Source organism: Callorhinus ursinus, unplaced genomic scaffold (genome assembly GCF_003265705.2).
Source record: "Callorhinus ursinus isolate GAN/ISIS: 27379988/994484 unplaced genomic scaffold, GSC_fseal_2.0 scaffold12, whole genome shotgun sequence".
Lineage (NCBI taxonomy): Eukaryota > Metazoa > Chordata > Mammalia > Carnivora > Otariidae > Callorhinus > Callorhinus ursinus.
In genome coordinates this window covers 35,245,318-35,270,588 of record NW_027397074.1, presented here as the reverse complement: position 1 = coordinate 35,270,588, position 25,271 = coordinate 35,245,318, and the positions used below count along the sequence as shown (strand labels likewise).

The window sequence follows — 25,271 nt, the reverse complement described above, 5'->3', positions numbered from 1 at the left end:
AAAGAAAGAAAGAAGAAAAGGAAAGAAAAGAAAAGAAAAAAGGAAAAGAAAAGAAAAGAAAGCGGGAGGGATGGAAGAAGGGAGAGAGATAGAAAGAGAGAAGGAGGGAGGAGGAGGGAGGGGAAGGAAGGAAGGAAGGAAGGAAGTTGGAAGGCTGTGAAATGAAGCAATCATGAAAGTGAAGCCCATTGACATCAATGCCCATAAGCACCTGGTGCTGCATATAACCTTTCCAGAAGTGTTTGTCTTTAAACATGGTTTTTTTCTAAGTGTAAGATTGCCAGTTTTGAACCAAGAAATTAGGAATGAGACTATACATTCATGATTATTCAAAAAGAAATTAAAATGTATAGAGAATGCTGACTTTTTTTTATTTTAGAAAAAGAAGTCTAGTATCAGATGTTGGTCCTTTAAAGCAATCCTTCTTTGTAATTTTTTACTTTTATGCTAGAAGATGCTTGATTTTCCAGTGAAGCCAGATCAGATGTTCATTTACCATTATCCTAGAATTTAAATTTGACATACGTGAGAACACTCTCTAGGGCTCTCTTCTAAAAGCAGTAAGTAAGGTTGAGTTGGGTTTTTCCTGTTAGTGTTTTCAAGGAAATACGATATTGAGTATGTTTTAGGGTAACATTTTCTTTTCTGAAAGATACTATACTATAATAACATCAGCAATCCAGAACATACTAAAGACCTAAGCATTTGGCCTCTTATGGCCAAACTACATTATCTACGTATATGAACTTACCTGAATATATATTACACACAAGAAATCCTTACTAAGGGTCTTTTGAAGCTTACTTTAGAAAACAAAGTAACAGGCTCGATCATTTCCTTTTTTATTCCCTAACTACAGTGCACATAGTAATTTAGGATAACAGAATGTGGTCCAATAGAAAGAGGCCTACAGGTGGATGAAAAATTTAAAGGAAAATGCCATTTTTGTCTGAAGGTTAATAGCTACCCAAACCTTAGTCACTGAAGGTTTTCCATATTCCAAGTATGACATAGTTAATATTCATAAAAATAATAATATAGCCTTAATAAAAGTATCATAACAAAGAAAGAGAAGATCTTCCTTACTTTTATCAAATCAAATATTGGCTTTTAAAATATATTCTTTATATATCTTTATGCTTACATAACCCAAGTAATGGGACTAGAAACACGGAAAGGACAAAGGTACGTATGCAGCTTAAATATCAGCTGTTGTAAATGATTTTCAATTCATTCATTTATTTGGTCATCCCACAAACATTTGTGGAACGATTATTACATGCCAGGCATTCTTCAAGGTCTTAGGTTTGTTTATACGAATTTCCATGTTTTAGTTAATTCAGGGATTTTATTTTTATCTTACAGATACTTTCTTAGATATTAATGAATGGTTCAGGGAGAGAACCAGTTTTGTTCTCCAAAATCATAATGCATTTTTATCTCATCAACAAGACAGAGGACTGATTAACAGGATTCTGTTAACCAGCTATAACTCCTGGTCTAGAATATTGTAGCTCACCAAATGTATACCAAATTCTATTTCATGCCCTGTTAATACTTAAGCCCTAGATTCCACATAATAATGTCTAACGCTGTGGAGTTAGAAATCTTTGCAAACTGGCTTTCACCAACTACCCAAGTAGCTAAAAAAATTTTCATTCTCAGAGTACTGAATATTTGTGAATGACTGATGTGTTTTTGGCAAAGAAGTGAATACTTCAGTAAGGCACACTATATTCAGCAATGAAATACACTTAACATATGAAAGAAAAATTTCCATGCATTACATTTCAAAAGATTGGAATGAGAAAGAAGGAAAAAATACTGTTGTTATCTTGATTGCAACATGTAGCTTTGGCATCATTTAAATATCACCCAGAGTAGGTGTAAAACCCAATAAAATAAGACTCTAGAACCAATAACCAATATAGTCTCTCTCACTTTCTGAATTCTAACAATATTAACTATAAACCTGAGGTTTAGAAAAACTTATGAATAAAAAAATTCCTAAGGACTCTGTAGTACTTAATCCAACATACTATTTTTGTGAAGATAAGTCCTTTGATTTAAATACATGGTCAGAAAAAAAGATGGGTGGAAATGATGCCTTATCTAACTGACTGCAGCAATTAAATATATTAAGTGGTAATATTTAGTAAAGCATTTAAATAAACTTTCTGCTTCTTTGTAATAATTTCTGTTAGAGTGCTATTGAAACTGAAATTTCTGCTATATTTATTAGTCCAAAATAACATCTATTTTTTTAAAAAATGAAATGCAATTCTAAAGATCTAGAAAATTCAAATGTAGTCACTGGTCAAAGAGATTGGAAGGAAAAAAAATGAACACTAATGATAAAGCCTTATATTTCTGATTAACAGTAAAATGTTATTCTTCATTACTAAAGTGGAAATAAATAATATCTGGTTCTAAGCTAAGAGGTTAGTACGTAGTCATAGTTTTCCTTCTGCCTTCTATTACTTTTAGAAGAACAGTAAAGGGAAATAGAAAATTAATTCAATTATAATTGTAATACATGCATTATATACACACACATAGTGCATGCATGCAAAACAAAGAGGAGGGGATTGTTCTGATTGCTTTAAACTATCAAACTAAACTAGGGAAGTCATAACAGTTACTGAATAGTTCTTCGTAAACAGGTCTGACCAGTGCTTTTGTGAATAGGTAAAACATTCAAAACCATCAAGGCATAGCACAAGCTTCAGACAAAAGTTATAACCAATCAGAGCAGAATGAGTTTCTAAGTCTAAAATATGTAGTACTGGGACACCTGGGGGGCTCAGTCGGTTAATCATCTGCCTTCGGCTCAGGTTATGATCCCAGGGTCCTGGGATCGAGCCCTGTGTCCGGCTTCACGCTCAGTAGGGAGTCGGCTTCTCCCTCTTCCCCTGTTCGTTCTCATTCTCGCTCTCCCAAATAAATTAATATATATATATATATATATATTTAAAATATGTAGTATTATAAACTGAGAGACTAAAACATTACTGTGGCAATTTGTTCCATCAAAATTACTTTTGAAGTGAGTACAAGAAAGACAATGCTATGACCTGATCTGTTTTAGGTGATTAAAAAGGTGACTCACTGACATTTTTTTAAAGCTGGGAGGGACCTTAATAGTAATCTAGGCAACTCCCCTCATGGTTTATAGATGTCAAGACAACGAAATTACCTACTTTCACACAGAGAGTAGCAGGCCCTGAGCTAAATAATCCCCAATAAAGTATAGCTCCGTGAGACTGGGAGGCTGGTGTTTCTTCATCGGTTTCATTATTCCTGAACTCTTTGACATACTGTTACTAGTTTCATAAAAATATGAATGAACATATAAAGCAATACACCAAGTTTTCTAGCTATCACATTTACTATGCCATGGAATATTTAAATTGTTCTTGCATACACTGGGATTAGAATTACATTCAGCTCAGGGCGCCTGGGTGGCTCAGTTGGTTAAGCGACTGCCTTCGGCTCAGGTCATGATCCTGGAGTCCTGGGATCGGGTCCTGCATCTGGCTCCCTGCTCGGCGGGGAGTCTGCTTCTCCCTCTGACCCCCCCCCGCCATGCTCTCTCTCTCTATCTCATTCTCTCTCTCAAATAAATAAAATCTTTAAAAAAAAAAAAAAGAATTACATTCAGCACATTTCTGGTATGCATGGAAAAATAGAAAGGTAAAGAAATTCTGTTCCTTTAGCATTCAAATGGTGCTTTCTAAAGACAAACTACCAGATATTGGTGTGTGAAGACAATGAAGTATGAAGACAAGGAAGAGCTTGTGAAACGCTATGTTAAGAGTATGAGAACTATGTCATTTTCAGTTTGCTGGAAAAGGCAGTTTGGATGCAATATGCAAAGGGTCCTTGCCGAACTATTCACTTTCCCTCTGTTTTGTTGAAAATGGTGTGAAAGGCCACACTAGCCTTTATTCTAAAAAGAGCCAAATATGTTTTAGATTTAGGGGCCTTTGCACCAGCTGTTCCTTCTACCTGGAATGCTTTTTCTGTGCATGGCTGGGCTCTTCAAGTTACTCAGGCCTCAGCCTAAAAGTTATTTACTCATTGGTGTTTTTAGGCACTCACTAGTATTTTGTGAGGCTTTACAGAGTATCTACCTTTTTTCCTTGACTAAACTTTCATCCCTATTTCACTGCACAGTACTCTAAAATCTGAATCTTTTATTTAAATCAATCTCAAATTGTCTTTTGAAAGTTGGTGAGCTATATAAATATTGAGTACTTCTGTCACCTAATTTAGTTAAACTTAACTAAAATTTTTCCCAAACCTTAAAAAATTCCTTCTCATCCCTCTATAAATATGCAAGACCCTGCATACATTATACATTGGCTTTGTAGAAGTTTAAATTGTAACCTATCTGAATAACAATGGTATTATAAAAACAGATATTTCAGTATATCATTTGACTATGAGTTTATAAATTGAACACATTAATTGTTCCCAAACCATTTAATTAATAGTATGTCCTCTGACTATGGTATGTGATGCAATTCTGTCATATGAAAAGTTATTAATAATTCTGTATTTTGGTCCTTTGATCTATTTATCTATGTCCCTTGCCCAACCAACCAATCATTGTTAATACAGCTTTTCTATGACTTCCTATCTATCCTTCTTCTCATTTGTTGTGTTACAAAATTGCCACTTGTGCACTTATTCTTAACATTTGAGTTTTAGTCAGTATGCAATATTCTCTGATAGCATTTTAAATGAACTTGTACTGACATACAATGCATCTATAAAGCACAGAAGAATTTGATATCGGGCTACCAATGAGGCAGAGAATTGAAAGGCTGGTAGAGTTGGTGTGGAAGTGAGACTTACATTTACTATATAATACCATTTAGTACATTTGATTTTTGTATTATGCATGAATTATCTATTTCTTAAAGAAAGTTGGCTGTTTTAATGACAAGGAAATTTACAGATTGAATTGGGAATAAATGATCTTTTAAAGACACAGTCTTCCAATTTATGAACACAGTATCTCCCAAATTCATTCAGGTTTTCTTATTTGCTCTTCAATAATTTTACCAATTTCTCCATAAAGCTTCAATTGCTATGTAAATGGTATCATCTTGTATCCCATTTTGTGTAATCTTTTTAATTCTTTCTGTTTAATGCTGACTTTGTACTTTAGCAAACAACTCTTTTTTAAAATTTTAAAAAGATTTTTATTTAAATTCCAGTTAGTTCACATACAGTGTAATATTAGTTTCAGGAGAATTTAATGATTCAAAACTTCCATATAACACCCAGTGCTCATCACAAGTGCACTCCTTAATCCCCATCACCTATTTCTCCAAAGATGGCCAAAAGACAGACACATGAAAAGATGCTCAACATCACTCATCATCAGGGAAATACAAATCAAAACTATAATGAGATATCACCTCACACCTGTCAGAATGGCTAAAATCAACAACACAAGAAACAACAGTGTTGGCAAGGATGTGGAGAAAGGGGAACCCTCCTGCACTATTGGTAGGAATGCAAACTGCTGCAGCCACTCTGGAAAACAGCATGGAGTTTCAACAAAAAGTTAAAAATAGAACTACCCTACGATCTAGCAATTATACTACTATTTACCTAAAGAATATAAAAATGCTAATTCAAAGGGATACATGCATCCCAATGTTTATAGCAGCATTATCTGCAATAGCAGAACTATGGAAACAGCCCAAGTGTCCATTGACTCATGAATGGATAAAGAAGTTGGAATATTATTCAGCCATAAAAAAGAATTCAAAATCTTGACATTTGCAAAAACATGGATGGAGCTTGAGAGTATTATGCTAAGCGAAATAAGTCAGTAAGAGAAAGATAAATACCATATGCTTTCACTCATATGTAGAATTTAAGAAACAAATGTGCGAAGGGAAAAAAGAGAGAGAGGTAAACCAAGAAACAGACTTCTAACTATAGAGATCAAACTGATGGTTACTAGAGGGGAAGTGGGGTTTAAATAACTGAACTTGGATTAGTTGGATTAGTTTCTTTTCCTTTCAAATTGTTATACACCTTATTGTATGTTCATGTCTTGGAACACTGACTAGGATCTCCAAAGACAAACTTCCTGATGCTAAAGAAAATGTGTTTTAATTTTACCAGTAAATACAAAGTTTTAGATAGGGTTTTGTTTGATAATGCTCACTTTCTTCTATTCTTAGTTTACAAGGAGGTTTTTTTTTTAAGATTTTATTTATTTGTTTGACAGAAAAAGAGACAGCAAGAGAGGAAACACAAGCAGGGGGAGTGGGAGAGGGAGAAGCAGGCTTCCCGCAGAGCAGGGAGCCCGATGTGCGGCTCGATCCCAGGACCCCGAGATCATGAACTGAGCCAAAGGCAGATGCTTAACGACTGAGCCACCCAGGCGCCCCTACAAGGAGTTTCTATCCTAGAAGGGTATTAGATTTTATCGAATATTTTCCTCTAATGATTTTTTCATTTAATCTATTAACAGGGTAACATTCACTGATAGGCATTGCTCTTTTAACCATTCTCTCATTCCTGGAATTATCTCTCTATAAAAGAAAACCCAAATGGCCAATAACATATGAAAATCATTCAACTTGGGGTGCCTGGGTGGCTCAGACAGTTAAGCGTCTGCCTTCAGCTCAGGTCATGATCTCAGGGTCCTGGAATCAAGCCCTGCATCGGGCTCTCTGCTTGGTGGGGAGTCTGCTTCTCCCTCTCTCTCTGCTGTTCCCCCTGCATGTGCTCTCTCTCTGTCAAAAATAAATAAAATCTTAAAAAAGAAAGAAAGAAAGAAAATCATTCAACTCTACCAGTAATCAGAGAAAGTAATGCTGTGCTATTTTTCATCTCTCAGCTTGGCAAAAGTATCCAATGATGGCAGGTATATGTGAAAAATGGTTCTCACATATATGATTAGTTAAGCATGAAGAAAATCTCTACTACATACTAGTTCATTGCGCAAGGAAGTTGGGCAGTAGAAAATCAAATTGAAAGATGCTCTCTCCCCCATGTCCACAAAGAAATTTAATATGCTTTCTAGTCATCTAAAAAACTGAGAAGATTTTCTAGAATGAATTTAAACAAAGTTTTCTAGAGTTATATTTATATTCAGGTTTAGGACTATCTGCTGAAGAAAAAAAAGAAAAGACCACTGATCTTTCCAGGCCAACGATACAGGAGAACTTCCATTTAATTATTGGGATAATGGACAGTGAGAGTTGACTCTTGATTAAAATCTGAAAGAAGTGATCACAGATTAAGAGCATTGTTTTTATTATGTTTAATTACCTGTTGCCTGAGACTGTTTATATTATTTTCCTTCTTAAAGCATACAAAGTAGGTTAACTTGGTACCCAAATACTTTTTTCTAACAGTTTTATGTTTACCTTTCAGAAAAGAAAACCAATGAGTGATTCCAAGTAACTGAATTTATAGCTGCAAAACTCATAATCTTTGGAAATTTGCCTTAACTAATTCTTATTAATGCCTAATTAATTTGCTTAACTAATTCTTATTAATGCTTAATATAAGAATGAGAAACTTCTAAATCCAAAGCCAATCAACCTTGATTTGTATCCTCTCAATACAACTATTATAGCAGTCAGAAACCTACCTTGGACTCACCATGATGAGAACACACAATTGGCAAAGTCAGGGAGGGAACACTGGCATATATTCATTCCTGTGCTCTACTAAGCTGAGTTCAACAGCTATGTTATAAAATTTGGTTTTATTATCCAACCCCTTTCTTGGCCTGCATTTATATGAACTAACTGTATTAATTTTCTGAGCCTTAACAGCCTTAATGTACCCTTTCTTGTGCTGAGCTTTAAGGCTAAATCAGAGCAAAGCTTCCCTGAAAAAACTTACATCTTTTCCAACTTATATTACACTAATTCTCTTCACTGTTCCTCTCCCACTTGGACATAAATATATTTATTTCATTCTTCTCCTTGAATAATTGTGTACAGAGATTGATTCACTCCTTCCATCTGTCTTTCCTTAATAAGTCACTATGTGAATTCCCTGTCCTGACATTTTACTTTTTTAAATTACTGATACCCTTGGCATTCAACATTTGATTATTAAATTGTTTACCAAAAAAATCTTTTCCATTGCTCCCTTCTCAAAGAATATAGCCAATTAAATAATACCTGAATCAATGGAGATGAGCTCTAAATAGCAATCTGAGGGGTAAAACTTTCAAATTGATGCTGTTATCCAAAAGCAATCTATCCATTTTTGTCTTATCTAAGAAAACAATCTCTACATAAAAATTTCACAAAGAAGAAAAATAGAAAATAATGTGAAGCAGTGTTTGAATAATATAAAAGTACACCTATAATCATTTTCACAACCAAATTTATTCTTCTTGGACCAAAAAGAATGCATTTATATTCAGGCAGTCTTAAATTAGCTATTTCACACTTAATATGTTGAATGCAGGCACATATCTCATGAAATTTCTATTGGAATTATTGATTAAAAATATCAAGTCAAATAAGAAAATTACAAAATTCCTTTCCTAAGAATAACTGAAATATTTAAGGATCACATACATATTGTCAAAGCACAGGAGGTCATTCTTGACTTAATTCTATAATGAATGGTTTTAATTTGAAGCCAAAGGCTCTAACATCCCAAGAAGTTTATAATGTTCAAATTTACAAAAAACAAAACAAAAACAAAAACAAACAAAAAACCAAAGACTTATTTTCTACATAAAAGGAATCATTTTTTAAAAATAAAAATTTTATAAAAACAGACGCTGATTACCACTGTACTCTTTAATCACTCATTCATTCATCATTCATCTTAGGGATCAATTATGTGCTAGGCACTGTAGGGAATAAAAATAGAAGTAAAACATGATCCTTTTCCTCTTGGAGCTTATAATATAACTAATGGGGGGGATGGGGACACACATACATAAATAACCACAGTGTGAGACAGAGAGTGGGAACTTCTAAGACAGTAATAAAGAACTATGGGGGAGGGGTTGTGGGGAGAAGATAATATACATAACTGGGAAAGTGTTGCAGGGGATGAGGGGAATTAGGAGACATCTGAACTGTGCTTTAAGAGTTAGGATTTCTCCCAGCAAAGACAATTGGAACAGAGCAGCAGAAAGGTATTTCTGAAAAAGGAAATAGCTGATTATTAGTGTACACACACACACACACACACACACACACACACACACGGCAATAACAGATAAACCAGAAATCTGGCCTAAAAATACAATTGTCAAGTACTCAATAATTGAATTGATTAAATGAGACAATCCTTGGAGGAAAAAAAATGTAGTTATAAACTATTTCCCTCAAGCTACACTGTGAAGCCAACAAGGCAGGTTGTCCAGGAGTTTGGCTCAGTCCCAGTATTCTTGAGGCTAAAGAAATCTCCTTCCCCTGGTTCCCTCACCTACCCACCGATAAAGGCTTCCCCATCCCTTACAGAAGGCAGAACTCAGTGGAGTTTAAAATAGCTCCAGAACACTTCCTGCTCTATTCTAACTGTGTTTTCATTCCTTTTGACTTAGACCAATTGGAATGTTGAGGGAAAACCCCATGAGGCATCAAGCATGTGAGATCGTGTGTCAGTCCCTCAAAAATGTTTGCCCATCCTACTATGTGTATGCCTCATTGTTCCCTACCCATGAGAAAGCAGAACATGGGGGAAATAGCTCTTAGCACATTGCCTTTTCTCCCTTTTTAAAAATAGATCTAAATACTTCCTTACTCAACTTTTGTAACAATTAATCACAAATCTATCCACTTCCCAACACAATGAAGACAATGTATTCTAAACATTTTGTTTAGATGTTATAGTTCTACAGCTCTACAACAAAGTTGCTGTTTATCCCTTGATTTCCCTGAACTAAATACTTGGTGCATTGTAAGGGCTCAATAAATATCCCTGTAATGAATACTGTATTATACAACCCCTTTAAAAAAGTGTGAAATATTGTAAATTTGAGAAAATGTTTTCAGACGTCTCTTCTAACTTCAGTGAATGAGAATATACTGTCCCCAGTCTTTTTGGCCCCCAGGGAAGAGGAATTCATCACTTCACTAAACTACGAGGATGTCTCACACTGCTTGGGTAAGAAGTTTCAGCATATTTGAGGTTAGAGCTGGAATGAAGGGCAAATATGAACCTTTGGGGAAGAACAAAAGTAAGTGGTTTGAAAAGGTCCTTAATTTCTGGCCAAAAGCATCAATCCTAGGGAGAGGTCACCTGATTCCAAAACCTCTCTTTGGAAAATAGAGAAAATCTATAGCTAACAGCCTTCCCTTGGCTTTCTTATCTACCCACTGATAAAAGCTTCCCCATTCTTTACACAAGGCAGAGGTAAGTGGAGGTTTAAATAGCTCCTGGACACTTTCTGCTCCATTCTAACTGCTTTCATTCTATTTGTTCTAGATCAAATGAATGTTGAGGGGAAACCTACTTCTATTGGGAAGATGTTCTTTAGATCTTAGCCTCCTGAAAAGGCTTTATTTGACTCCTCTAACTAACACTGCCTTCACTTCCATCAATCATCTTCTATCTCATTTTTCTTTTATTTTTCCTTAGTACTTATTACTGTCTAAAGTAGCCTTATCCATCCATCATTCAATTGAACAATCAGTCAAATATATGCCTACTGATCTTGTTTCATAGTTGTATCCTCTGTGCCTTAAACAATATCTGGTACATGGTTGGCTCTCAAACATTTTTTGAGCGAAAAAATGGACAAATAAATGACTATTTCAACTCAGCTTCTACAACTTCAAGCAATTAAATCATCTCCCCAAACCTTCAACCTGCTAATTAAGAGTGGTTGGGATGCAATGAGTTTCTGCAATTGCTTCTACTTCCAAGCCTCTGAATTTATTTACATCTGGACTTCTTTGAAAATACACTTGAATTGCTGTGTTTCCTGTTTTTGTCTGTCATTTTTCAAGTTTCTAATGGTCTGTGGATTTCTTATATTGCATGCAAGCACAAGATTTATCTTTTAAAACATAATATGCTTTTCAGTAAATAATTCAATAATAAGTTTATGACTATTCTTATAGAGCTCTAAGTTTTCTGTTCTAAAGCATTTCAATTAATGTGTAACATAAAATGTACTAACATACCACTTTAGCATTTCATCATCTAGCAACATGAGTGAATAATCAGGAACTATAAAATGCAAATTTAAGAGAGTAAAATCACAATTCTAATTTTAAAGCAATATATCAATTACCAAGATCTGAATTAAACTTACAGTTTAAGTAAGCTAAGAGATCACTTCTCGAATGTGAAACTACATTTTCTTTTACATGAAATTTGTTGGATTCAACAAGAGTTAGTTATACCAGAACAGTTAGCAGAGGCTTTTACCTCCTTTTTTTTATATACTGAGATTTTTTGTCTCATCTACTTAATCAGCAACTTAATTAATGAATCATAGTCATAATATCTTTTATAATTATATTTCATATATTGCTGCAATAAAGCCAGAAGCATAGATGACATTATTTTACAGGTATTGTAATTTATTATTGAGTCATTTATGATGTACATTCACTTATTTTTCCAGTGTATAGCCAATCTGTATATTCATTGTATTTATAACGTTTGATTGTTTTTCATAAACCGTCCTTTAAGACCCAGTCTTCATGGAATTTTAAAAGATACTGTATATCTTTCAGAGAGATTTTAGAGAATTTAGATTTCTTAGCTTTAAAAAAGTTCTAATTATATTCTTAATAATAGAGTCATTCTTGCAAAGTGAAAAAGTGTGTGTGTGTGTGTGTGTGTGTGTGTGTGTGTGTGTGTGTAAAATGCCATTTTCCTTGGAAGGGTCAACAACGAGGAGCCCTGTTTATGAGCCATATTAACACCAAACAGAGAGCTTAGCAATGTCTGTTTCTAAAAATAAACCCTGTGTGTCTCTTGTTGTCATCATCAACCAGAGTCTCCTGTGCTATGTGACAGAAAGCATCAAAGCTGCTTCTTTGCCTTTCCACAGCATTCTACATCAATACCCCAAGTCTTCCCTTTTCTGTCAAGGTGGCAGAGATAAAAAGAATTCTGCAATCACCCGAAGCACACATTTAAACATTACTGCCCCTTAAGCAGACAGTTATCATGTTGTTTTGGCAGCAGGAAGGAATCTGTGGTTTCACTTGAATGTTATTCTTCTTTATTTAAACTACTAGAAATAACCCAAAAATGACAGAATGCTCTTTCTATAAATAATCATTCCAGTGTAGAGTTATATTAGGAGGTAACTCAGATGGCATGATAACGCCTAACAAGCTAATCTTAGACCTGCGATGCCATAAGATAGAAATACCCAGGCTAAGAATAACTGACCCAAAGGAGTCAGCCTGCTAAGGAGAGACACAGACATGTGGGCATCTGCAGATTTTAATGCATTTAATGATCTTCTGAAAGCTTCTTTCCCCTGGAAAGCAATAAATTATGTTGGTCATTAACATGACAATCAATAATGACTCCACAATGTATTCCATAAAGATGGCTCAAGATTCTCATAGCCAATAAAATTATAAAACTTAGTTCATGGAAACCAAGGAGTTGGCTCTTGAAGAGTTGCATTAGTACCCAACTGGTGAATTTAATGCATAAATTTAACTCAAGATAAAGTAAAATGGAATATCATATTGGTACATAAAAACACTGCCATACAGTTTTCACCTAAAATGTCCAAACTGAACCCATACTAGACCAATATATATTCAAAATACAGTAAGATTTTGTTAGCTAGATTATTCTTTTGGCTTAAGAATGTGACAAGCATGTTGAGATCAGGATTTGAGTAGAGACACAGACTTTATTGACTCCCCCACCCCCCATTTCTAGGTAAGGACTGAAGTGGGTATAATTCTAGTATTTTGTTCAAAAAACACACTGAACCCCATGGGGCTAACATTTGGGGGGAAAAAAAACCCAAAAATGTTCTTCTGCTAAATTACATTAGTAATAATGTGCTCTTCTGAAGTGGTGCAAACCTTACTTTTATGACTTATAAGATGTACTGTGAGCATTGGCAAACATGCCAAATGCACTGGAGATAATGGTTCTGTCCACAGTGTATGCACATTACACTGCGTTATCATCAAGTCTCATGGAACTTTGGAGGTTGCCTTGACTCTCTCAGCCCTGGAGAGTGTTAACTTCCACCAATTTCATCATCAAGCCCTGAGAATGTGAAGTAAGGCTCCTCCACCAAGCCTTTCAACATAGTTGCCTATTTGTGCCTTAAACCTCCCAGGACACTAAGAAGTATGCCTAGACATTTATATATAAATATAGATGATTCCATATTTTTAGCACCAGATATGAAACACATTATCCTATGCAAAATATCTTTCCCTTTGAGAAAAAGAGGCAGAGACATGGTCAACAGAAACAGAGACATGGTAAACAAATCAAGGTCAAACCCGACCCTGCCAGTTCCTAGACATGATCACCATCAGTAAGCTCCTCTGAACCTGTTTCCATATCTGCAAAATATGAATGTTGCTGTAACTACTACAGATCTCTTCAAACTGCAGGAAGGATTAAATAATAAAACAGAAAAAGCTTCTGAAACATTAGCTTATTATGTCAATAAGAAGAACAACAGTGATAAAAAATGATGAAAATGTAAGGCTTCAACCAATGACCTCCTAAACTGGGACAAAACAATTAGAGTGGAATGTGGCAGGAAAACCATGAAAATGGTAACTGTGATTTCTTTTAAAGATTTTTTTATGTTTATTTGACAGAGACAGCGAGAGAGGGAACACAAGCAGGGGGAGTGGGAGAGGGAGAAGCAGGTTTCCTGTGGAGCAGAGAGCCAGGATGCGGGGCTCGATCCCATGACCCTGGGACCATGACCTGAGCCCAAGGCAGATGCTTAACGACTGAGCCACCCAGTCACCCCTGATTGTGATATTTTTTTAAATCTAAAATGAATGGTTCCTGATGCAAAATCATACACTTGAAATTACACAACTGAATTCTATTTGTAAGCAGATTTAAAAAGCACCCTCAAAGCGGGGGGGGGGGGGCAAAACCAAAGGACAGACTCTTAACTACAGAGAACTATTACCAGAGGGGAGGTGGGTGGGGATGGGTTAACTAGGCAATGGGGATTAAGGAATGCAGTTGTCTCAATGATCACTGGGTGTCATATTTAAGTACTGCATCACTAAATTGCACACCTGAAACTAATACTACACTGTATGTTAACTAACTGGAATTTAAATAAAAACTTTTTAAAAACCACCGTCAAGAGTAAAATTTAAATCATATTCAATTCACCAAGAGCTTTTCTAGTTCACCCCACGTGGGGTTCCCTGAAAACTTTCTGGGTAAACATGTTTTTACTAATGTAAGAACTCCCAGGCCACAATGTAATTTAATGGAAATTCAGTGAAATTTTCTTGGTTTTTGTTTTGCTTTTAACTTCAAATTTTAAAATTTAAAGCTATTTTAACCCAGTTTGGGTATATGTCATGCCTTAGACACCCACCAAAACTTACCTCAAGTACTTGAAAAAGACATCCACAGGTCTACAATTGTGTCAATACTGAATATAAATTATAAATTAAATGTTTCAATATAAGTGGTAGGCCATGAGCGGAAGAAGTAAAAAAAAAAAAAAAATAATGACGTTCTGGGGTATTTCCAACCTTATCAACATGCAAAGAGTTTAATCATAAGTAAATGACTAGCTACACTCTGTGGTTTGGTAAATTTCCTTCTTCCTTAAATGTAGTTTTCATTGGATTTAATTAATGGGTATTTTAAAAGCACTATATATAAAAGGCCTATCACTTATTTCACTATGGAAAATTTAATATTAAAACAATGAATGTAACTGATACTCTTCTAAAGCATAAGAACTCCTTAGTTTTATATTCATGAACCATAGCATCATAGAGTAACCCTAAACATAATGTTCTCTGATAACACTTAAATTGTAGGTCATTTAATATTGCAAAAATTCGTTTAAATTAAATTTGTTTTGTGCAAGTGACTTAGTAGGGGTAGAATGGAACTAGTAGATACAAGGTATTTTCTCATTCCTTCATCTCCTGATTGTCAATCTCCCAAGATGAAAAAAGGGAAAACTGCCCATAGTAAGGACACCATGCATCCAAGCCAACCACTGGCACTTCATCTTCCTTTCAAGAATGGGACAGACCACAGCACTGCCACTCTGATTTGAAGCACATGCCAAAATATCTGTGAATTTCATCTACAGAAAGCTTATTTTTAAAGTCATTTTCATGGGCTTTTATTCCAATTAAATTGTTTTCAAAGTATTCCAATTCAGAAAAAAAATTGTTAAAATGCAGTTACTATTCCAGATTGTTAAAATTGTTCATTACTCTGAAAATGTAATAATTATAACAACATACTGGCAAAGAAATTGCATTTTGAATATTTTAAAAATAATCCTCCTTCAGTGTACTGAAAAGTTTATACATTAGATAAATTTCCCTTAATATTTTCTGTATCCTTCAAAGACAACATTAAAGGAATATTTTACTCAAATTTATAATAAATGCTTATAATACATTAGTCTACAGCATTGGTTTTCCTCTTCTAAAAAATGATTTACAACCCAACAGACACCCAGTATTCTTCCATAACTACTCTTTTTTGTGTTCCTTCTAACAACAGATAGTACTAAGAAAGGCTTTCTACTCAATATTAGTAAAAAAAAATTATCAGTGTTAAAATGATGAATATCTTCATGAAAATGAAGTAACACTCACAATTCAACTGAAAGAAATTACATGGTCTACTTCTTTCATTTAATTATTTATATTTTAAGAAATACAAACTAAAGAAAATTACAAAGAAGGGCGCCTGGGTGGCTCAGTTGGTTGTGTCTGCCTTAGGCTTGGATGACGATTCCAGGCTCCTGGGATCCACCCCTGGATCAGGCTCCTGCTCAGCAGGGAGTCTGCTTCTCCCTCTCCCTCTGCCCCTCCCCCTCTCTCTCATGCTCTCTCTCTCACTCACTCTCTCTCAAGTAAGAAGAAAATTCCAACCAGCATATACACTGTAGCAAATACTGCTGGTGCCTAGCTAAGATGCATTCTTCTCCGCCTTTCTTCTTGCTAATAAAAACTAAAAGATTAGCTGTAGCATCCACCCTCCTAGGCTTAGTAAGACCCTAAGGAGCTATCATGGGAGTCCTATTCTTCTCTCTGTGACTGGCTAATGCATGGGTCGATGATGCTATTCTGGCCAATAAATTATGAAGGACAATTTGCTGGAGAAATTTTGGGTAGAACTTCCTAAAGAAAATATGCAAGGAAGCAAAGTATCTCTTCTATGTCTCCAGACTTTGTCATGCATAAATAGACATGTCAACTCCTGCCTTCTGGAGGAAACAGGCCTATGATGACACTAACTCTAAGGCCAATAGAGGGGAGTGGTTTGAAGGATCTGTATACTGTTGCCATTATTGACCACCTGGTCTTGCCCACTACCTTGCTATTTTACTAAGTGATTAATTTCCTTGTTTGTCACTTTGAGTAGGATTTTCTGTTACTTGCAGCAGAAGACAACCTAATTTACCTACTACTTATAATTAAACATCATTAGGATTTTGGCACAATAGCTTTGTGTGGGTGTGTGTAAAAAACACTTCGTAGAAAATACGGGCATATTGTAAAAATTCATATAAGGTGAAAAAGCACGATGATGAAGACAACCCCCCCCCCACCCCACCCCCCCCCCCCGGCCACAGAACCACCACAACACAAATGAAACTTTCCCTGATTTCTTTCTATCTTGTACTAATTCTTCCGGGAGATGGATAAACAAAATATACCTTCATAAAAGTGAGATCATATCATTGATACTATTTTTCTTTAAAAAACATTAAATTTGAGTGATTTTAACAGAATTAAAAACTGCAACTGAAGGGACAATAAACATCCTAAATGCTTCCTTCCTATACAAGGTACCATTTCCAAAAAGATCTTCCTAGGGTTAAATAAGGAAATTATTTTTAAAAAAATCAGTGTTTGGAGTCTTTTTTTTTTTAACCTCTGTGTTTCTATTTTAAGCAGCAGGGAGTCTGTCCCTGCTCAGAAAAATATCAGCACTTTCACACATCCCTCCATTTCACCTCTTTCTCCTTAATGCCTCATATTGGTTATGTTTATGAACATCGCCCTACTTTATAAAATTTGCTTTCTGTCCCATAAGCAGTTTCATATTTGTTTAAACAGATTCATTGTTTGCCCCATTAATCTTACTATGCTTTCTCTACTTCTCAATTTCATTTTTCCTTTTACATTCATCTCTTCATTGTGTGGGCTTCATTGTCAATCAGTTTAGTTCATGTTTGGGAATTTCTGACCAGCCTAACTATTTCCTCTATATTTTAATAACTCTTGCCTGGATGGACCATTGGATTACACTTCTTTTTGAACTTCCAAGATTTTTCTTCATTATCCTCTGTCATTAAATGTTGGAGATTCTTGATAAACCTTCTTGAATCCCATACATTCCCTTCCTCCCCACCTTCCCCCACCACAGATCTCTCCTTTACCTGCTGAACTCCCTGAAGAATTATTATTTGAAAATCAATAGCCCAGTTAGGATATGACTCTGTGATGAGCATTTGCAGCAAATTGTCCTTAAAGAGGAGAGGCTTTTCAATCTACAGACTTATTTTTTTCTTTTCCAATGAAATAATCTTTCATCTTTTCACAAAATTATCTTCTGTTTCATTGCTTTAGAAAATCAACTTCAGGGATATAAATAATCTCTTTGTTATGCTGCCTTTGTCTTTCTTATTAATTCACTTCTTTCCAATTGCTTGAATTCATTTTCCTTTTTCATTCCCTGTGATTGTCTTAAACCTTTCCCCTTTGTTGGTAAAGAGTTTCACTGGTGTCTGTTCTGCTTCCTGCTATTTCTATTGAATATTTTTGTTCTATAATTACCATGGTTTTTTCATTTTCAATTTGTTTCCCTAGATCTAAAATATCCTTTTTCATCTCATGTTATTGTTTTATCATCTCATCTTTGAGCTCTTGTCTTATGAAATTTATGTTCTTATTAAGGAGCTCTATTTGTGGGGAACAATTATTAGACAATTCCATGGATTCAGTAAATTGACGTTTTCTTGGTGGAAGATCTAAGATTAGCTGGAAAAGGGTATTTCGTTGAAAAGACCTATGGATCGTTTTCCCAGTTTGGAGTTTTGCTCTGATGCCTTCATTTCTCCAGAGAGGCAGGGTTTGTTCACCCATTTCACTAGTTTCTTTTCCAGAATCATTTCTACTGTTTCTCACTCAGAAGAAGCAACAACCACCACCACCACCACAAAAGCTGAGGATATCTACTCAGTTTGCTTCTCTTCAGATTTGAGAATGTCAGTGAGAATTTTCAGGAAGTTGCTATCTTGTCAGTAAAATTCTAAAGAGGCCTAGGATGCAGGCCCTGTTAGGGCTCTCTGTGTGGATCAAAAACCTTCAAGTCCCATTTTTTCCTTGACTATTAGTTTCTGAGATATGTTAGGTCGTATCACAGTCTGTACACACTTAATGCTGAATATTGTACCTGTCACGTGTGTGTGTGTGTGTGTGTGTGTGTCCACACGCACGCACACGTGTGCAGGGTGAGTGTTCGCCAGTTTACACCATTCTGGAATCACTTCATTCTCTATCAATGGTGAGAAATTATGTAGTTTTCAAACTTCTCATCTTCAGAAATCAAAATCCTCATTTTTAAATTCAGAATTTGGGTTTATTTTAGTCTTCTAAGGGGTTTTATTGAATTTTCTTGCTTAATGGATGGAACAGTTATTCCACTGGTGTCTCCCACAGAAACAGAAAATACTCATTCTTGTCCCCTCCTCAATGGGCCTATTGATAACTAGCTTTCTGATCACTACCTATCAGATATTCAAATTGATAACAGCCTTGTAGGTGAAGATAACTTAGGTTACAGAACAGCAAAACAGTAATTATGGGAAATACCAGAAGTGATTCTTGACATGACAGAAGCATTTCACAGAATTACATTTTCATAATTAGATTCTGCTTTCCAAGCAGACATAAATGGCTACTGAATCTAAAATATTCCTTTCCCCTCAACAATGCACATGGGTGTGGGGGGGAAGGATTCTGAAAGGTGAAGATATGTTTTCCATAAAAGAAATTCAGGATTTAGATTTAAATGCTTTTCTTTTATACCCTAAAGTAAGAATACATAGTAAAAATATGAGTTTTCCTTATTTTAAATGTATTTTACATTAATGCTGTACAAACTCTAGGAAATTCTTTTATAGTAATCGTTCCAATACTGTCTGGACAGCTCTGCTGCCCAACAAGTTAAGCAACATGCCTGGCAACAGGAGAACACCCCAAATTCTGCCAGCTACTCCTAAGTGACCTGAGTCAGCATTTGTACATGCTTCAGTGTCGGTCACAGTTATCACTTATATTGGCCCACACAAGCCACAAAAGTAGAGATTGACCTAGCAAAATGTGTCACTCATAAGAACTTCCAAGATTCAATATTATAGAGCTTTTTAACTAAACACATTAGCGGACCATGCTGTAGAAACCTAGTTCTACCTAGAATGTCTTGCTTAGCTGAGTCAATATTAGGGGAAAAAATGGAACCATATAAAATACTTGCAATTCAACAGTCTATAAAGAACTCTGAAGAAAATCATCTTTATTAATGCATAGTATCCAGTTTAACTAAAATAGCAAATGGGAACTTCAAAGCAATAGCTAACAATAAAGCAAAGCTTTTTAAAACAATAATCCAAGAAATCTGCTGTTGGGGTTTCACTGTTCAATTACATATTCTGCAAATTCTTGGCCTTTATTATGTAATGAGACATTTTACAAAACACACATGCACACACACACATACAAGCTACTCTGATTTACAGTCACAATTTGCACAAGGAAAGGATTAGTTCTTTCCTGGATTAGACCAGGAAAACCAAAAAAAGTAGCTGGCATATAAAATAACCAAATAAAACTTACTATCAAAACAAAACATCATTGTTCCATGTGACATACAATCAAATTCATCTATGTTCGGCAAGATAGAGCACAGTATTGAATAGCCAGAAGCCCAGGTTCCCTCACTAAAAATAGTTATAATAGTGAGTCTGCACTTTAATAACATGTTGTTACATTTGAACCTCATAAGAATGCCAAGAGATAAACAGGAGGACGTCATTATTGTTCAGTTTACAGATGAGTAACCAGTTATACAACTGGCTCTTGCTAGAACACAGAGCTCTTGACTCCCAGAACAATGTTCTCTCCAACACTCTGCACTGCCACCAGATATCTCTTTCAGATCCAAAGACTCCATCCATTCCTATGCGTATCAATCACATCCATGCCGCTGGTCCAAAAGGGAGTGGAATGAAATTTGTAGATACATTAAGACAAACACACCCCAAATTTAGCAATTAACTTAAAGGAAAACCCTACTGAAATGGGTCACCAGGATCACCATCACTTCCACCTACTGGTACATCCATGATACTCAAAGTTTACTACACCCTCGATTTGCTCAAAAGATTTTAAAAATTCCAGTCTCCAGGTTAGTTCCCATACCAGTTAAATCAGAAACTCGGGGGGTGTGACTGAGGCTTCAGTATTTTGTAAAATACTTTTGAGGACTCCAAGTTTGAGAGCCAATGCGTCAGAGGAATTACACAATAAAGACTGGGGGACTTAAATTTAAGGCTGTATCATATTAAACAAAATCAAATGTTACACAACATGGTAGTATGGATGCACATGATTTCAGGTTTCAAATTTTAAAAATAAACAGAACCTGGAGTTCCTGATTTATACCAGACAGGCTTGGGAGTTAATGTCAATCTACATCACTTCTCATTTAATAGTTGGTGCTTAAGGGATGTTTCCCTTCCTGCAGAACCGACAACGGCACTGACAGTCTCAAGCACTTCCCTGCTTGAAAATATTATTGCTTTAACATCAGGAAAATGGCAATCTCAACTGAAAAATGGAGTAAAGTTACATGTGATTATCAAACACATTGAAAACGGTGAGGTTTGCAAACACCTGTAGCCTGTGGCAAGAGATTCAATGTCAGCAGCCAGTCCCTGCTTGAAAGGCACAGCTTTGTTTCTACCATGTGAAAGAAACATTTAACTTGTTACACAGAGGCGAGGACTGAAGGATAAAGTGTAGTACCGAAAAGATCCCTAACACAGTTATTTTTAGAAAGTCGATCGATATTTAAAAATTAAATGCTAAATTAAGTGACCAGTTCCATTTGAGACCCACCAGCTGACCCCTCCCCAACCTCTTGTCAACTTTATAGCCACAAAGATAATGGAAGATAATAAACCGTATTAAAATTCTCGTACGTTTGCTTCAGATAAGCGGACACTAATTAATATAATTCCTGTCACGTAAGTGTAAACATATCAAATTACACAAAATTATTCTCTTATTCTGAGTCCAAGAAAAAATCAGGACAAGAGAAGTATCTCAAAATCATCACAACTGACCAAGGTTTAAAGAAAACTTGCTTCAAACATAGATCCGTAATTGGGAAGGTGCTCAGCACTGAAACAGACATCGTGCCAACCTGTGGAATATTTCTTTCACATCCTAGCTCTACCAAGCAAATGCTGCTTTATGTTGCATTCTTTGCATAGATCTATGTGGTGATCTAGAATTACGATTAAGCCCACATAGGAACTCAGAAGACGTGAGGGAGAACTTTGAGCCAATTTAGACGGAAGCATTCCAAAGAGGACGGAAATATAAAGCCCCCAAGCCTTAGGAACTGGCTGTAGGATTAAATATGAAGAGCAACAATTACAACTAAGTGATATTGCCCGGAGAGTCTGCTCTTTTCACAAATAGAAATTGATAACGCTGACAAGCTTGATCTCCTCAGCACATCGCCTTGAAGGCACAAGTACATACGCGCGGGGAAACTGAATCTGTTACTGTTATTCGGAAACTAGAATCTGTTACTGTTATTCTTTCAAGGGTTGCACCTGCATGTAACACCTTTATGTGTGTGCTATGCCGTCCATCTGCCTGACAATGCTAGACTCTCCAAATGTTTTTCAAGAAAATTAAAATAACCATCTGCTAATAATAATTTTATTCCATCCTAAATAGTTTCATTTGGGGCTGATGATGAGAAAAAAAACACATTAAAACTACCTTTGCAACTCCTAGCAAACACATTTCAGAAGGTAGGTCTATAAATAGATGCGCTTCTGGATGCACACTGTAAATATAAAATCATCAGGCTAGCGCAGGCTGCAATTTAAACTGAAGCTCCAGTATGAACTTACCTGATTTTTAAAGTCCCATTAGAATAGCTTGCAATCAGTACAGATCTCCTTCTTCTAGTTGCATAGTAAGGCAAAGCACCCCCAGCTACATTTTACTTATCTCAGTCCCATCCTTCATCAGAAGCTTTGAGATTTCATTCAGAAGCTGTCGTCCCTAAACACTGAATATGCACAGAAACGGTAATGGAAGGGATCTAAGTTAAACCCTACAGACGCACCAAGAAAATAGCAACATCAACACCAAAAAGCAGCAAATCCTTGAGAGGTGCTTTTTCTTAGCTGCATTTCCCAAGTCAGCCTCCTTTCACACATAAAATGTCTCAGTTATGGAAGAGGATCTTACCTGAGCTGATCATACTGTGCATTCTCTGCTGAGCCAAGAGCTGCTCTCGTCCAGCCACCCCATCTGAGGAAAAACACGAGTCACTCTCGTAAATTGTCTGCAGCATATTCCAATCACTCTTACTTCAGCTACATGAAAGATTCATCGCTGCTCAGTGCACGGGCCCCAGGAGCTACCCTCCCTGGTCCTCCCTCCTCCCCGAGGAAAGGCAGCAGCCGACCAACTTCAACAAGGATTTCCTTTCTGTTAAGGTGGACATACACTTTTTTAAAAAGATCTGGACACTTTTCCTATGTTACCAACCTGTGTACAAAGCAGAAAGGACCGAGTGGATGCTATGGCTCTCTGGAGTTTAGGTTATCCCAGAAACTAAAAGCAGGTGGGAAACAGGAATGTGCTTCGGGGTTATTGCTTTGTCAGAATAAGTAGAAAAATATTAACTCTACCCACGAGAAAAAGAAACCAATTAAACCTGGCTTATAGTTCTTCAGGCTGCTAGAGTTTTGTTGCAAGAACCCTCAGTCCTGCAAGTGGCTTCAGCCGGTGCCCTTCTATCTGTTTGTGTGTGTCTCTTCCCCCTCTCTGGTCTCTCTCAGCTCAAGTTGGCTAAAGCTAGTGATAATCCATTTGCATATGAATCAACAACGGCATGGCCCACAGGCACAGAAATAGAACAATGGTCGGCCTGAGCCAAAAATAGGTCAAGCATGGCCGAGTGATTGGAGCTTGCATTAATGCATTTAAAAATACCCCAGCAAACCCAGCTGTCCAGCCTCTATCTTTCAAACCATAATTCTCTATTACAGGGCCTTAAAAGCAATTAACTCTTTCCTCCCTCCAAGCTTGCTTTACACACTGTATTTCCACACTGGAGATTCGCCTCCAAAGAAAGGAAGGCAAAAAAAAAAAAAAAAAAAAAAATTAAGCATCATAATTCTAAGAGGGCAAATGCACATACATTTAATTTCATTTTATTTTTATAGTATGTGTTTTTTGGAAGAGAAAGGAGAGAAGTGCAGAGCTCTGTATTGGTTCTAAAATAATACTGGAAGCTTTTGCTCATAATGTGGTTTCTGCCTCACCCACGCACAGCAATCCTGGTGTTCTATTTTTGTTGCCTGTTTCTCTGGCTCCACTGCAGTTGGCTGTGGCACTAGAAGCTTTTCTGCCTTCTAGTTTCAAGACTGACAGGAGATTTAGTAGAGGTAGTTTCAGAAAATAAGCATGCCCCAGAATAAAATGTTTATGAAGAACTCGCTTGATTTTTTACTTGCTATTTATATAAGGCAATTGTCCATTTTACAAATACTAATATGATCTTAGTGCCACCTCTCAATTTTATTGCATCCAGTTTCTAGTCTATCAAATTAAAAAGAAAACATAGCTCAGATCTGAAAATGTTCCCTCTATTTCAGCCTCTAAGCTAAATTCAACGTGGAAAAGAAAAAGGAAAAGAAAGTGTTGATGCTGTCTGTCTAATGGATAGATGCAGAACCACTGAATATATGCACCCCGGGATCAACCATTATAATATGGTCAGTCCCCAACTAGGAATATTCTGCATTCATCTCTACCTGAAACAGAGATCCAACTTTTCTATAAAAAAATAGCATTTATAACACTTGATAGGCTCCCAGACCAACACATATTGTGGAATTCACCTGTAGAGTAAATGAACTGTACTATACACTACTAAACATTCTATAGTTTCTAGTGTACACTTATAACATCATTTCTCTATGAGAAATAAATTCTGCATTACAAACTGTGTTGTAGCATCTAACCACTCCCAAGGGCACACCCAAAAGTGTTAATCCACTAGTCCCGAGAACTCTTCTTGCTTTTCCAAACCAGATCAGCGGGGAAAATAATTCTTAACGCGTTAGTCGCAACAGAGAAGGAAAGGGGAAAAGCAGAGTGTTTCAAGGTTCCCAGGACAATCAGATGAAGGAAGGATCTTGGTCAACCACAGAGTGACAGAGTGTGAGGCAGGGGAAAGAGGACACGGAGACATAGAGTTTGGGTGGAAGGAAGGAAGTGTGCTAAGTCATTAGGCAGATAACCCACTGCTGAAGAAAGCCGCACTGAATTTTCCTTCTTTCGTAGATTAACTTCTACCTCCTACAAAATTATATTCGGACCAGTAAGTTACAAGTTCTTTTTTAAAAAAGAAGTTATTCCAAAGTGCATGTGACTTAAGACAAAACAAGAAAATCTTATGTTTCTATCAGTCAAAAAAATATTTAATTCCATTTATATTACAAACAAACTTTCACTCAGTTAAGAAATCAATACATAAAATTCAAGACATGGAAATATTGTGGAGTTAGGAATTTACCTCAGAGATGATGGACCGAAGCATGGCATTTTAGACCTGGGAGGAAATTTAGAACTTGCTACAATGGTGTTCAAACTCTGTCCCTCAGGATGCCGTGGGACCTGGGAGTCAACTCACAGTCCTCTCCAGAAGAGGTTCTTCCCCAAACCAGAGCAACCTCCCTTTTATTTGTTCATACTGGAATATGTAAGAGTTCTTTTGAACAACAGCGTCTTATAGTAAGAAGAAAACAGATGAAATCC

At 36.2% G+C, this 25,271-nt stretch overlaps 1 protein-coding gene across 7 annotated transcripts in view; it reads right to left on the bottom strand.

Annotated features, from left to right (window-relative positions):
• Positions 1 to 25,271, bottom strand: part of LOC112824959 (histone deacetylase 9) — a 636,385-nt gene that overhangs the window by 417,995 nt on the left and 193,119 nt on the right. For 6 of the 7 annotated variants that reach the window (XM_073898929.1, XM_073898933.1, XM_073898930.1 and 3 more), the window contains one exon: positions 22,692 to 22,754. In XM_073898929.1, coding sequence (XP_073755030.1) covers positions 22,692 to 22,754 — 63 coding nt within the window. Of the gene's footprint in view, positions 1 to 22,691; positions 22,776 to 25,271 lie in introns of those variants that run through there. The other variant, XM_025872991.2, reaches the window with a different exon arrangement.